Source organism: Epinephelus fuscoguttatus, linkage group LG16 (assembly GCF_011397635.1).
Source record: "Epinephelus fuscoguttatus linkage group LG16, E.fuscoguttatus.final_Chr_v1".
Taxonomy (NCBI): domain Eukaryota; kingdom Metazoa; phylum Chordata; class Actinopteri; order Perciformes; family Serranidae; genus Epinephelus; species Epinephelus fuscoguttatus.
The window spans coordinates 26,609,302-26,622,921 of NC_064767.1; the positions used below are offsets into that span (position 1 = coordinate 26,609,302).

Sequence of the window (13,620 nt, forward strand, 5' to 3'; positions counted from 1 at the left end):
TGCTGGTGTTTGCTAGGGTGGTGGTTTCTATCATTTGGAGGGAAAGTAGTGCTGAAATATGTACAAGATAATGAACAAAATGTGTGTAAATGGAATAATACAAAGCGAAATGTGAAGGAGCAGAATACTCACAGCAAGTAAAAGTGCTAATAAAGGTCTGTGTGCAAAGGTTATATTTTACAAATTAACCACAACTACATTATTGAATAACATATCGATCTGTGGTCTCTGGTTTTCACCTGCAACACACACACACGCTCACACGCTCTCTCTCTCACACACACACACACACACACACACACACACACACACACACACACACACACACACACACAAAGCAGAATTATGCAACTGCTGTATTTTTGGCTGAATTAGTCTGCAGGTGTTGTTTTAAATTGTATATCTTTGCTCCTCCTTGCTCCTACCTCTCTGTTTGTGTCTCATGAGAAAGTAATTACATATCTCAGGTTTTGGATAGCATCCCAGGGCTGCATTTGCTATAACTCTCTCATAGAATATCTACAAAATTCATGCTCAGAGAGGCTCTATCTGTCAAATCTTTGTCAATGGGATGGGATTTGAATAAAACAAAAACAGAGGAGAGGCGAGGCGCTGCTCACTGCCAGTATGCAAATGCAGAATCTTAATTATATACCAGCAGCACAGAGGATATTCGGAGAAAGAGAAATGGTTCTTGCTCAAAGTTAATGGTTGCCTCTCTGTAACACACACACACGCACACACTCTCAATTCACTTAAGGCCCTCGCTGTCAGCACAACACAACATATCAGAGTCTCAGGGTCTGTTCATCCAGCCCGTACAGATGCATTCAGAGCTTTGTATACTAGTTATTCCTCCGCTGCTAACAAGACTGATCAGGTTAGATCTTAAATCAAACTCTGAGCTTAAGTGAAAACCAGAGCAGTGAGCTGCATGTTGGTCAGCTCGCACAATTCCCATCTTTTCCAGAGATAAGAGTCAGATCGATGTGCAATCCGTCCCTCTCGGTGAGTGATGCATAGAGTGGTGGCAATCTGCACACTGACAATAACACGTAATCACACCCCTGGTCCATACAGGAGCCTTTGCTTGTAACTGTACTGTACCTGGGTTTTGACTCGCCATCTCCACGTCTTCATTTCCCGGAACATCTAGAGACAGAAGAGGAATTCAAAAGAGTGGAAAACATTTGAGCTCAGCGCTGTTGCCTGGAGTTGAATTGACTTGGCTTTCGATATCACCTCAAACAGCCTTTTCATTCCATCTCTTTGTGTAGCTTTTTCTTTGTACAGCAGTATGAGAGCAATGGAACCACAAAGACATGCATAAATTAAGTGACAAAAAAGAAGGGAAAAGAATGTCACTTCTAAAACCATACATAATTAAGGGATTTCTTTGTTCCGTGCTTCTGTGATAAGAGAGTTTCTTTTTTTTTTTGTTAGTGGTGGCACACGGGATGGAAAGACTGAATTGGAGCGACTCGAAAATTCAATTTTTGATGACAAATGACATCAAGAAGCACTGGTAGAGCCGAGGGGCTCAGAACATGTGTTAATGGTCCGTGGAGCTACATTACCATCGTCAACCTCTTCTTCGTCACCTATTTCCTCTTTACCTGAAAAAAGGAGGGAGAGGAATCATCAGCCAAACACTCACATGGAAATAATGCCAATCGTTCAAATTTCAAAAGCAACGCCACCAGTCATACTGATGATCACAAACTATCTCTAGGCAAAGGATTCATCTTGTGAGAGCTGCCACCACATTTTAAAATGTTTACTTCCTGTCCCCTGTTACACTTGCCTCACATTCACAATGTATTTTTACATAGTGTATTCTATCCATGGTTTAAGGTACTGCTAGGGAAACCTACCACTGCACTCGCAAATAACAACTCCTTTTGTCTGAAGTACAACAATTACTTTATTAGCTTTACTTGTCTTACATTGCCAGCTTTGAACTTCAGTTGCTGAAGGGTTACAGAAGTATTACTGTTTTAATATAAAGTGTTTCAAATGTGTATCAGTAGGAAATAGGTACGAAGAGTGGACCCAGAGTAAGGGCTCTGACGCATCAAGCCAACAGTGAGGCCATCTGAGCTTCTGCCACCTTGGCCCTTGCTGGCTATTTTCGGCCAATTAAGCATATTGATTAGGCATCAGAGGTGGCAAAGCCAATCAGTGAGAAAAATCAACTGGCAGTTGAGCTCAGTGCGTGAAAAGTGCCATGGAAGTGAGGAAAGTAAACAAAGTAACAAAGTAAACTGCTAAAATTGAGAGGGGGTGAAATCAAGAGACTACCACGTTGGCCATTGGCTGTGGTCTTTGCAGTGTGTCCAAGTGCAACTTTGTGTCCGTGACCCAGGCGATGTGAGGTGACACAACAGTCAGTCTTTGAGCCACTAGTTCTTTGATGTCTGTTTGGTGTGTCTGGAGTCTACAGCCATGCTAGCAGCACTATCAGCCTGTAGCTAGGCACAGCAGTAATTTGAGCTAAATGCTAACATTAGCATACTTCAGTGTATGTCCTTGTATTAGTCTGTGTCTGGAAATTTGGAAATTTTTGCAGGTCCTTGAAGGCAGCGCAAGCAGAACTTTGCTTTTTTCCATTCAGCAGCATTTGTGGAGTTTTGAGTTGTGGGGTGAATAACTCATCAGTTGAGCTGATCACAGCTGATCAGATCAGATCGATATATGAGAGAAGCAGCTGTTTGTTAGTGACAGGAAACTTTAGAACCACCGCACTGAAAGTTAAGTTTCACTTTTCACTGCGTCTGATGTTCTGCTCCTCTGCCTGGGCTCTCCATCTGTGGAGCAAATAATAACCGAACTGTGGAATGTGGCGGCATATGTTTTAATCGTGGTAGCCCACCACAAATAAATGAATGTTTAGGAAACCCAGTACTTAAATGCATGCATACAGTGACAACGCTAGCACGTTGACATTAGCAGGTAACATTGTACTGTTTACCATGCAAATGATTGTAGTATAGTATTGCATATTATAGTATAGTGAATATAGTACTATCCACATAGTGGATGGTATCACTACTATACTGTGAACTTGAACTATTAACATGATGCTTACAAGTATTATGTTTCATGTAATCCATGAAAAAATATTTGACGAGGGGGCCTTGTTTTCTACACTGAAGAATGACACTCATCATACTGTAGCCTACATACAGACATCATACTGGCTAACCAACCTTAAATTGTCATGAAAGTATCTGCCTAACTAATCTACCCAAAAAACATGTCAAAATGTGTCCAGTGTATATACCAAAGACAGATTTCAGTTGAACATAAAACAAATTTAATCCCTGCATCATATCTGTTACCCCCACCCTCCTCGCCCCTTTTCTCACTCTCTCATATTCTTAGACACACACACACAGACACACAAATAAACCAATGACATTTGGGACAAATTGAGTAAATGAAAGCCATGACACCAATAAGGGAACATGCTATACAATGGCTATTGTGCAGCTTCTATAATTGCTTTTTTAACAAGCTGTAGAGAGAAACCATTTTTTCATATCTTTGCAATTTTGCCCTGCACTCAGAACAATAAAAATGCCAGCCTCTATTAAATGGGGAAAAGGCCAGTTCTACCAGTGCTGCATGTTTTACTCAAGTGCCTCTGTCCATCACGCAGAACGCTGGTGACACACAGTAGATGGCAATCCTTTCGATTAATCATGACTGGCATTTTGAGATGGAGCCACAGACAGGGCTGAAAAGAATACTTCATTGGGAAAAGCAGGTTAAGATGAATGCCTCGTTGGTCATGAGGTCACCCTAAACCTTTCTTCTGCGTTTAAAAATTATGCATGGCTGCTGTATCTGTCTAAAGTGATCCCAAACAACAATATATCAGATACGACAAAAGGCTGGATGTAATTTCCTCCCTGTTATTTGATCATTTGTATTTGGCTTATTGAATGGAACAGTGTTCAATTTGTGATAAAGGATGTTAAGGACAGATTGTGGATAAACACACACACACACACTCACACACAAATGAGACAACAAAAGATTCTATGTAGGGCAGATGTGTTTTATAATGGATCCAAGTTAAGTTCAATTACAACAGTGTCTCTCTCTCACAAAGTAAAATCCCAACCAGCACCTCAAGTCTCACTCATGTCCTCCAAACAGCAGGTGGCAGCATTGTCACAGCTTTCCTACCCAGTCCTCACTGTACTGTAGAGCCTTCTCTGTGAGTCAGGGTGTACCATACTTCACACAGAAGGGCTCCGGCCGAAGTCCTCACCTCAAGACTTTTAGTGTTAATACTCCCATAAATTCCACTTTCAGAAATATAGTAGAGACTAAAAGGCAATTTTAGACACTCGCCTGCACTCGTGTTGAATGAGCGACAGCGCTGTGGTGTTTTTTTTCCTGAATAAAATGTTAGTCTCACACACACTTAAATGATTTATTTATGTCAACATCAGATTCAGGAGCACAGTATCACAAATACATAAACTATTTAGATGTTGATATGCAACCTTCCCTGTGTGTCCTACTTGCATGACCGTTGAGTAAACACCAACTACAGATGATATTTCCTAGGAGGTAAAAGCAGTATCTCATGTTTAGGAATGAATAGGAATGTGAACAAGTTAACTTGCACACACACACACACACACTTACACACACCCAAGCTATGCTCTATCTCTTCCCCCAGCCCTGTCTCCTTTTGCTTCCATTAAAGCAAACTGGAGCAAAGGACAAAAAAGATTAAAAACACAGGGAAATGTGAAAAATTCATGAGACATGTGTAAAGGAAAAAGGGCTCTGAGATGACCAACAGCTATCATTCAAAGACCTTTTGCATGTGAAATGTGTGTGTGCTAGTAAAGTGCAAGTGTGCCTGTGGGCGATGCTTGATGGGGTGCCACGGTGTAAAAGATGGCATCCCGTGGAGAGGCTCACTGTCTGTCCACACATAGCATTATTAATCTGCATGTCCATCCACGCTCCGTGCCATCTTTCACCATCTCCCCCTCTCTTCCTCAAATCTTTCCCAGAAAGCTGCGAGCATGCCAGACAAACAGACCCAGCCAGGCATTGATTCCTGGCGCAATGTTCACATGTTACTGTGCCCTGTGACATCCACTAATCTCACTAATACCAATCTGATATCAAATAATAGACAGTGTGGGGCTGCCTGCCAACTCAGGTGTACTCTAAAGAGACTGTTCTCCGCCCTGGACCTCTGTGCCAACATTCGTCTCTGTGTCTCACCCACCCTCTCCCACTCTTGTCTTTCTTCTTTCTATAGCTCGCAGCATCTGCATGCTGTGCTTATGTTTCATGTGGATTACATCACAACACAGCTCATCACACACACACACACAGTTAATCTGTGACCCTCTTTTGCAAATACACTTCGAGGGTTGTTTGTAGTTAACGAGGGATCGCGTATTGGCCTCTTTTGAAGAAGAGTTGAAATACTGTTTCTCAAATCTGAACAGCTCCCCTGTTGTGTTGGTCTTAAAGGGACAGTTCACCCCAAAAGCAAAAATACACATTTTTCTTCTTACCTGTAGTGCTTTTAATCAATCTAAATTTTGTTTTGGTGTAAGTTGATGAGTGTTGGTGATATCGGCCTCAGAGATGTCTGCCTTCTCTTTAATAAAATGGAATAGATGGCTCAAAGTGCCAAAAGAAAAAAAGACACATTTGAAAAACACAACAGCAATGTTTCTTCCCAGAAACCCTGACCTAGTTACTCAAGATAATCCACAGACTTTGTTATTATTGCGCAGAAGGAAGCGTACACGTAGTCATAGACAGGACGCTTGTGACAGCAAAAGTGGTGAACATTAAAGCCGTCCTCCTCGGCTGAGCTGTAGCATTAGCAACATTAGCTAGCTCAGTGGTGCCAGGTGAGGCAGCAGTACATGCACAATTTCTTCTGCATGATAATATGGTTGGCAGATGTAGTTCAGTAGGAAGAAAATAGTTTTGACAAGAAACTGCTCACAACAAGGTCTGTGGATTATCTTGAGTAACCCGGTCATGGTTTCTGGAAAGAGACATAAGCCCCTTTTCCACTGCAGGGACTTTTATCAATTACCTGGGATTTTGAAAATCCATCGAAATTTACCCGGGTAAAAAACTTTCCCTCAATCCCAAACTTTCCCTGAAAAAAGTACCAAGTAGAGGGGTAGGACTTTTCAGATTACCCGAAGTCTTGAGGGGCGGGGCTGTTAGCTGAAGAACGCTGATTGGTGGAACAGCTGCTGCAAACTTTATTTTGTTTCTACAAGCTTCACTTTGTTTGTGTTTGATTAAGGATGGGTACTGAAACCCGGTACTAAATTAGCCCTGGGGCTAAATTATCAAAGACCGTATTGATAAGTGCTAACAGTATTGGTTCTCCTCTGTGCTCTGTGCTGGCGCTGAACTCCTCCACATACACACACACACACACACACACACACACACACTGATGCGACACGGTAACCGGTGAACAACCGAGCGGCCGCGGTAGAAACAAAGTGAGGGGGATCTTGAAAATGACTCAAGTTAAAGGCAGCTACACTCGTTACTGTAAGTGGCATTAGCCCTTAGCGAGTAAGAAGCCAATACTTTATCAATACATGTGTTCAGCAAGCATGAACATGTAAACATGTAGACAGCGATATTCAATATGCTCTGTCCAAAGTCTCTCATCCACCGACACTAACATTATGTCCTACACAAGGACAGCACGCTAGTTCGGCTGATAGCGAATTGTTACTACATGTAATAAGCTCAAATGACAGCTGTCTGTATGCAGACCAACTTAGTTTGACACTTATCGTAAAATACTTTTAAACTTAGCTGCTGGCTGAGACAAACAGCCCCAACTCTCTCTAACAGCACTATGTTACCAGTAAACAAGCTGGTGGAGCCAAATACAAGGCACACGCCGAATCATCTACGTCATCATGCTAATTTGAATACATTTTCCGAAGCTTTGAGGTGCGGTGGAAACGCAGATTACCAGGAATTCTTTTACCCAGGTAAACAAATTCCTGGTAATAAAAGTTCCTGGAAATGTTGGTGGAAAAGAGGCTATTGTTGATGAGTTTGGCACTTTGAGCACCACAACCTGAATGCCATCTAGCTCCATTATATTTGAGAGAAGGCAGACATCTCTATGGCACCATCTGCAACTCACACCAAAACAATCTAGATTGAGAAACAGAACAACAGGTAAAAGGAAAATATGTACGGGGTGAAGTGAATTTAAATAATACTTGAAGATTGAAAAGTCTCATGAAAGTAGGACATTTATTAAAGATTTATGAGCCATAAGTGTTTAGAAAAGACAAGGAACAAAGTGACAAAAGCAATACATAGTATATTAACATTCAAAAAAGTAGAATAAAAAAATACACAGTAACATAATATGAGGCATGCTTTGATGTTTATATAATAAGATGGAGAAGCTGCTGTCTTGATTGAATGGTTAGTTGTACCACAGGTTATGTGCTGTTTTACATAGTTGGGTATTTGTGTTAATTGTATGCTTTTTTACTATTTTCTTCTTTCAGCCCACTGAGGCAGAAGAGGCATTTTACTCGTGTGAAGTTGCAGTAGTAGCAGTTGCTGTGTGTGGGACAGAACAGCCCTATAATTACCTTTAGTCCACTAACCAGTGTGTTTATCGTGGAACAGCAGTGGAGAAAACCTTTCAAAGAATACTTTCTCTTCATCATGTGCCGTTGCTAAAACCCCCTTATATCTGACCCATGGACTGAGAAGAGTGAATCCCCCTGAGAAGAGTGATGGATGTGATGGATCGCACTGAGGCATATTGACAGACACACTCCACCAACTGTGCTGCAGCGTAATTTATTCTAAAAAGTGCTCCACATATTATATCGACCACACCAAATAGGTGACCTGCTTTGCTGGCTCTATAGACAAGATGGTGAAAAATAGTGTGTTTTTGTTAAAACACTGGTGTACAGAGGTTGTAGAGACTCCCAGGCATCTTGTGTCTGTCTCTCACATATGACAGTCTGTTTTTGGAGCTCATGTTTCCTCTGCTCTGTGCTATCTTGACATCTGAGTGTTTTCTATGATTAATCCTTCCTATGTGCTACATTGAACCAGACCTAACCTTTACAGTGCAGGCAGTACAAAATCATTTCATTCCTTTCCTGTGAGAGAGGTTGTCTCAAGGACTGAGTGTTCCCATGCTAGAAAGCTGTGCCAAGGCCTTTTGTGAATGGATTAGTTACTATTAAGCTGCCGGGCCTGATAAATTAGGATTTATAAAGATTATTACAAAATACTTATGCCCTCCTAATGCTGGTGATTGAATTTGTGAATCATATTGAATTACTGCTGTGGATTACAGAAAGGTATGTTGAATAGGCAGGGAGAAATGACTTATTGTGCTTTGTTTAACAACGCAGAATGTATTGACGCCCTTGAAGTGTCTGTGCTATCTAGTCCAGCCTCTCACAATCAGCCGAGGACCCGTTTCCCCAAAGAAAACAACCATGACTGCTATCTTCAAAAATTCCCTGCAACCTTAAGGCTTGAAGACAAATGGATGGTGTACGATTTTAATTGCCTACTAACACCCTCCAGTGTAAGAATCTAATTATCTTTGGTCCATCGTATCGGAGAAGCCTATAACTGTTTCAATATTACACATCCAAAGGGGCTGAAACTGCAGAATAGCCAGATAATGGCTTCTTAAACAAGTTTGCCTCTAAGAAAACATTCTTTTAAAAAAGACCAAGCTTCATCTTGTATTCATTTCCCCAAAGAGGAACTTGGCACCGGAGAGCAAGAGATTACCGACCAAGAACACACTCCATTACTTCAAACACACAAAACAAATTAATATGTAAACACATATCAATGTGCATTGTTTCCTCCACTAGTTACTTGGCATGTCCAAAACATGCAGTCATCATGAATAAAATACAAACAAAAACACATGCATGCAATCACACACACCCTCACAAATAGGCTTACCTCTGTTACTGTCTTCACTTTCTTCCTTGGTTGTGGATTTCGTGGATGGCGGTGTGTTATCTATAAATAAACAAAAATAAATGGTGATTTACAGACGGGGGAGTGACACATCGTTATCCCCCAACGGCATCAGGATGCAAAGGGCGTGATTCCTTGTCAATTTGAACTGCTAGATGAGAGACGGTGAAAGACTTTTGGCAAGCCAAACTCATCCCAGCAGTGATTATTCTAACTTGGCCACTCTGCATCGGCCGACCACGCTACAAGAGCCTATGGGGGAACTCAATGGCTCTTACACTGTTTTGTTTTATACCTGCCTGACAAAAAAAATGACTCCTGTGGGAGAGAAGGGGAAGAATGTGAGGCTTTGAGACCAACTCCAGAGCACAGTCTGAGACAAAAGCATCATTCCATGTGAGAATGGCAGTCATTCGAACCTTTGAATAGGCTCCAGGCTGCACTGATTCAAACTCTGGCTGATGGAGCTGAATAAAAGGCCAGTCCTTGGCACCGACGCAGAGGCCCATCAAACAAGGCCAAACTGGACCGGGGCAGGGCTGGCATGATGATACAACAGAGCTACGAATTATCAGGGGTTTTTCCAGTTGGCTTGATGTGGTCTGGTGCTATGTTATTATGGAGTATGCAGTGTAAAATAACTGGTGAGAAACGCGACAGAAAACAGCGTAGTCGCTCAGGCGCTAACAACAGGACAAACTCTCAAATGCAGTTCCTCTCAGCCAAGTCTTTATGATTTAGCCATTACGTGCACATTGTTTCACTCTGGAATATCACATTTTACAGTGCACTTATAAAACAGCCCTTTTATGTTCACCCAAAATGGAATCTCATTGAAAACACAGATGCGTGTAATTGGCAAATCACGGGGGTAACTTTGGGAGGAAAAACATTTTGATAGCACCCTGGGTTCTACATCTGCGGTAATCTGAACACTTCCTTTCGACAGACAGTAAAACTAACATTGCTCTCTGCTTAGTTGGTCGCACGTGTACTATGACGTCTTCAAGGGCCAAAGCCATTAGATCCCCTCACACTCGTAAAGAAAACTCACCATCAGGTGTTTGCTTAGGCCTACTGTACCTTGGAGAACACTGCTACAGGCAGTACATTTCATCAAATATTTCATAAAAATGATTTTTTTTTGTCTAAGGAGAAAAATAAGTGACTGCTGCTCAACTCTTTTGTTCTCCCTATTCAAATAATACACATACCTCCATTAGGCTTTCTGTTCAAGCCATTGCTTAGTCCGGACATCAGCGCACAGACAAATGTCAATAGTTTATCCTGATAAGTAGTATCTGGGAGTTTCAGGCCGTGTGCCAAGATGGTGCGGTGATAAAAGCATTATGCGCTGACAGTTGTGTTTGTGCCACCGCCTGGCACATGCTGCGGAGGGATGCTGCTCTGCTGTTTTTTTGTCACTCGCTTTAGGTGGTCTGAAGGCATTGTGCCCGTAAGCCGGATGAAGAGAATGGTGTTGGGAATTAGCTGTGGATATAAGCTCTTGTAATGTAATGTACCTGACATGGAGTATTTTTAACTGCGATGTGTCAGGCCTGGGATTCAACTTGTCACCAAATGAATAAACATTCAATTTCATCTGCTGCATAAAACCTGGCAAATCACTGTCACCAGTTGAAGCTACGCCACTCACTCAGCCTCTGTGTGCTTTAATGGAGGTGTTAAGGTGAAAAGGCAACCATGAAATATTCTGTCACTCACCTCCCTTCAGCTGCTCCTCTGTAACCTCCATGTCATTGTCTGGCAGAGGGGAGAAAGACAGCGTGTCAAACCATGCTATTTTATATTGTACGATACAGCTCGTCGCCTTGATTATAATGTTAGAGCACAGATATTTTGATGCCATGCTGCTGTGTACTCTGCTTAAACCAGTCAACCACTGAAACTAAAACCTAGAGTGTTTGCTCAGAATGTGATTGAAATATGAATTATTCTTTTGGTACAAAAAGAAAAACCCATCTCATTCACATGCCTAAAAGCCTGCTGTTGAAACTCTTTCACCTCCTCCTTCAAAACCAGCTGCCATGGCCCCAGATCTTACCCTTCACAGCCTCCCTCGATTCCTTCACCAGACGGCCTTGGATCTAGTGAGTTATTACACCAAATGACTGTGCATGCGGGTGTGTGTTTCAGGGGGTCACATTCATGAGACATTCTTTTTCAATTAAACCTATACTGGTAGGCTCAGCATAAATGGCACAAAACCTCCTATTTCCTCAAATTACAAGGACTGCAGGCTGGGGTGGACAACTGTGCCTTCAAAAAAAAAAATCCCTTTGATTTTCTCTTCTTCTCTCTATATGTCTATTGTGCGAGACAGACTGTGTGAACCAAAGGTGTTTCTGGGTGGATGAGTTGAGTTGCACAGTGGAAGATGAGAGGGAGCCGCTGGATGCTGCTTCAGGAGGAACTGCAGTGTGAGAGATGGGGAGAGAGGAGCTGGGGATGCTTGCTCACAGATCCTGGCTCCCATCACACAAACACACACTCAGATCTCAGCATGCCAACATTCTTTGAGTCATGCCACTATACACTATATACATAAATCTGTGTAAAGCATGTGTGCAGTTACGTTTTAATATGCATGTTCCAATGTGTGAGGGCACATCTCTGACTATGTGTATGGCTGTGCATGAGTCTGAGCAATGATTGCGCTTTGGTTAACAAGCAAAGGCAAGAGTTAGCTTTGATGAAAGACTGTTGTCATCTGTTCTGTAGAAGTGTAACCATCAGAGCTCCCAGTGGATCCAGCGACAGACTTCTCTTTTGTATAACACTGAATAAAAGGGTACAGTGCATTAATCTAACCTTGCTTGGGGAAACAAAGCACGGGCCCACTGATACAGTATAACAATAGTGCAAGAATGGAAACATGGGGTGTCTCAGCTACTGCCACATGCTATGACATTATTACCACCACTCAACACTGCTGTCAGCACAGGAAATGTATGTAACGTAGTTTAGAATAACAATATATATGACACCCTTATTTCTTTCTTTTTTTCCTTCTAGGGGTAAAGACAACACAATGGCGTGGTGAGATTCACACGAGGGATTGCTTGATCTTTGAATGAACAAAAGCTATTATTATATGAAAAAGATGAGAAACTATCAGCTGTTCAATAGTTTGACATTTTGGGGAAAGTACTCATTTGTCTCCTTTCCGAGGGTTAGATGAGAGGATCAATGCCACTCTCATTTCTGTGTGCTAAATATGAAACTAGAGCATCAGTAGCTCAAAAGCTCGCTAATTAACATTATATGTCCTGGCTTCTCCACTGGTTGCTTGGCAACCTCACAGCCATGACAGAAATCCAGAAAGTCACTGCGCCCGGCCAAGAAATGGTCCAGCACATCAAACCCTGTACAACTACAACTTGTTTTTCCACTTTGGTTTATGTACAGATTAAACAAAAAATGTAACGCAACAGACCGGACCATCATCGCCAAGGCCGCGCCCTCTTCTAGGGGAAGGAAATGCGCTGTGACATATGGAGAAAAACAGGAAAATGCCAAAGCTTTCACATGAGATTTGAAGCACCCACAAGATAGAATTTTCACTGGCAGTGAGGTAAATGGCTAAACGATGCTGGTGACAGTATATTCATACAGTACAGCAGCAGCACATTGTCATCTCCAAGTAAATCTGAGTTTGGTCAATCAGTTGGCTACTAACAGGTTGATTATTTACAGAAACGATCAGCCTCATGATACCTTATAATTAGATCGCATATGTGTCAATGTCTGCCTCAGCAATATACAGTCACTGTGTTGGTCATTGATCAAATTGCATGGGGGAAGACTGAGGGGGCATGATGCCAATCAACCTTCATTTGTTAAGGTATCACAAACGAGCAGGTTCAGACAAGGTGGCAAAACAATTATTGATGTCTATCAAACAAAAGTTTGGTTGACAAGAAATAAATGCATACAAATGTATCAAAATTACAATCCAAACATGTCAAATTGCATTGACATCTAAAGGAACTTTGGTTTTCCAACCCCCAAAGAGGGGGGAGCCTTGATGTTTGAAGTACTCCTATGTGCCAGTTTGGTCTGTATAACGTTAGCTCTAGAGGTGCTTTTAGGCATTTTGTTTGTACTTTAGACAGAGCCAGTCTAGCTGTTCCCCCTGCTTCAAGTCTTTATGCTAAGCTTAGCAAACTGTCTCGCAGTGGTATCGATCCTCACATCTAAATCTTGGAAAGACATATTGATCTTTTCATCAAATTCTTGACAAGAAAGTAAAAGAACTATTCCTCCAAGTAACTTTTCTTCTGTACTCACATATTGGAACAGCTTGGCATTATGTGAGGGATGGGTCAGACAAAGTTAGCTTTAAAGTTTCAAACTGTACCGCAAGCAAGTTCTAAATCTCTATATTATCAGGAAGTATCCATGTTTAGCCAATACTCTACATATCGATAACCAGGTATATGTACATTTTTTTCATGTCTGTGATTTATGCACATGCATGTGAACATTTTCACATGTGATAAGCTAAACTGAATCCTCATATCTGCCAAAGCTGACTGAGAGTCTCTGAGCCACTGTGCTTTTTGACAATCACATCACTAACAC

The 13,620-nt window shown here is 41.8% G+C and overlaps 1 protein-coding gene across 2 annotated transcripts in view; it reads right to left on the reverse strand.

Moving 5' to 3' along the window:
- Nucleotides 1-13,620, reverse strand: part of macrod2 (mono-ADP ribosylhydrolase 2) — a 467,780-nt gene that overhangs the window by 28,556 nt on the left and 425,604 nt on the right. For both annotated transcript variants that reach the window (XM_049600013.1, XM_049600012.1), the window contains exons 10-13: nt 10,741-10,779; nt 8,998-9,057; nt 1,578-1,616; nt 1,108-1,152 (exon numbers count right to left, since the gene is read on the reverse strand). In XM_049600013.1, coding sequence (XP_049455970.1) covers nt 1,108-1,152; nt 1,578-1,616; nt 8,998-9,057; nt 10,741-10,779 — 183 coding nt within the window. The remainder of the gene's footprint in view (nt 1-1,107; nt 1,153-1,577; nt 1,617-8,997; nt 9,058-10,740; nt 10,780-13,620) is intronic.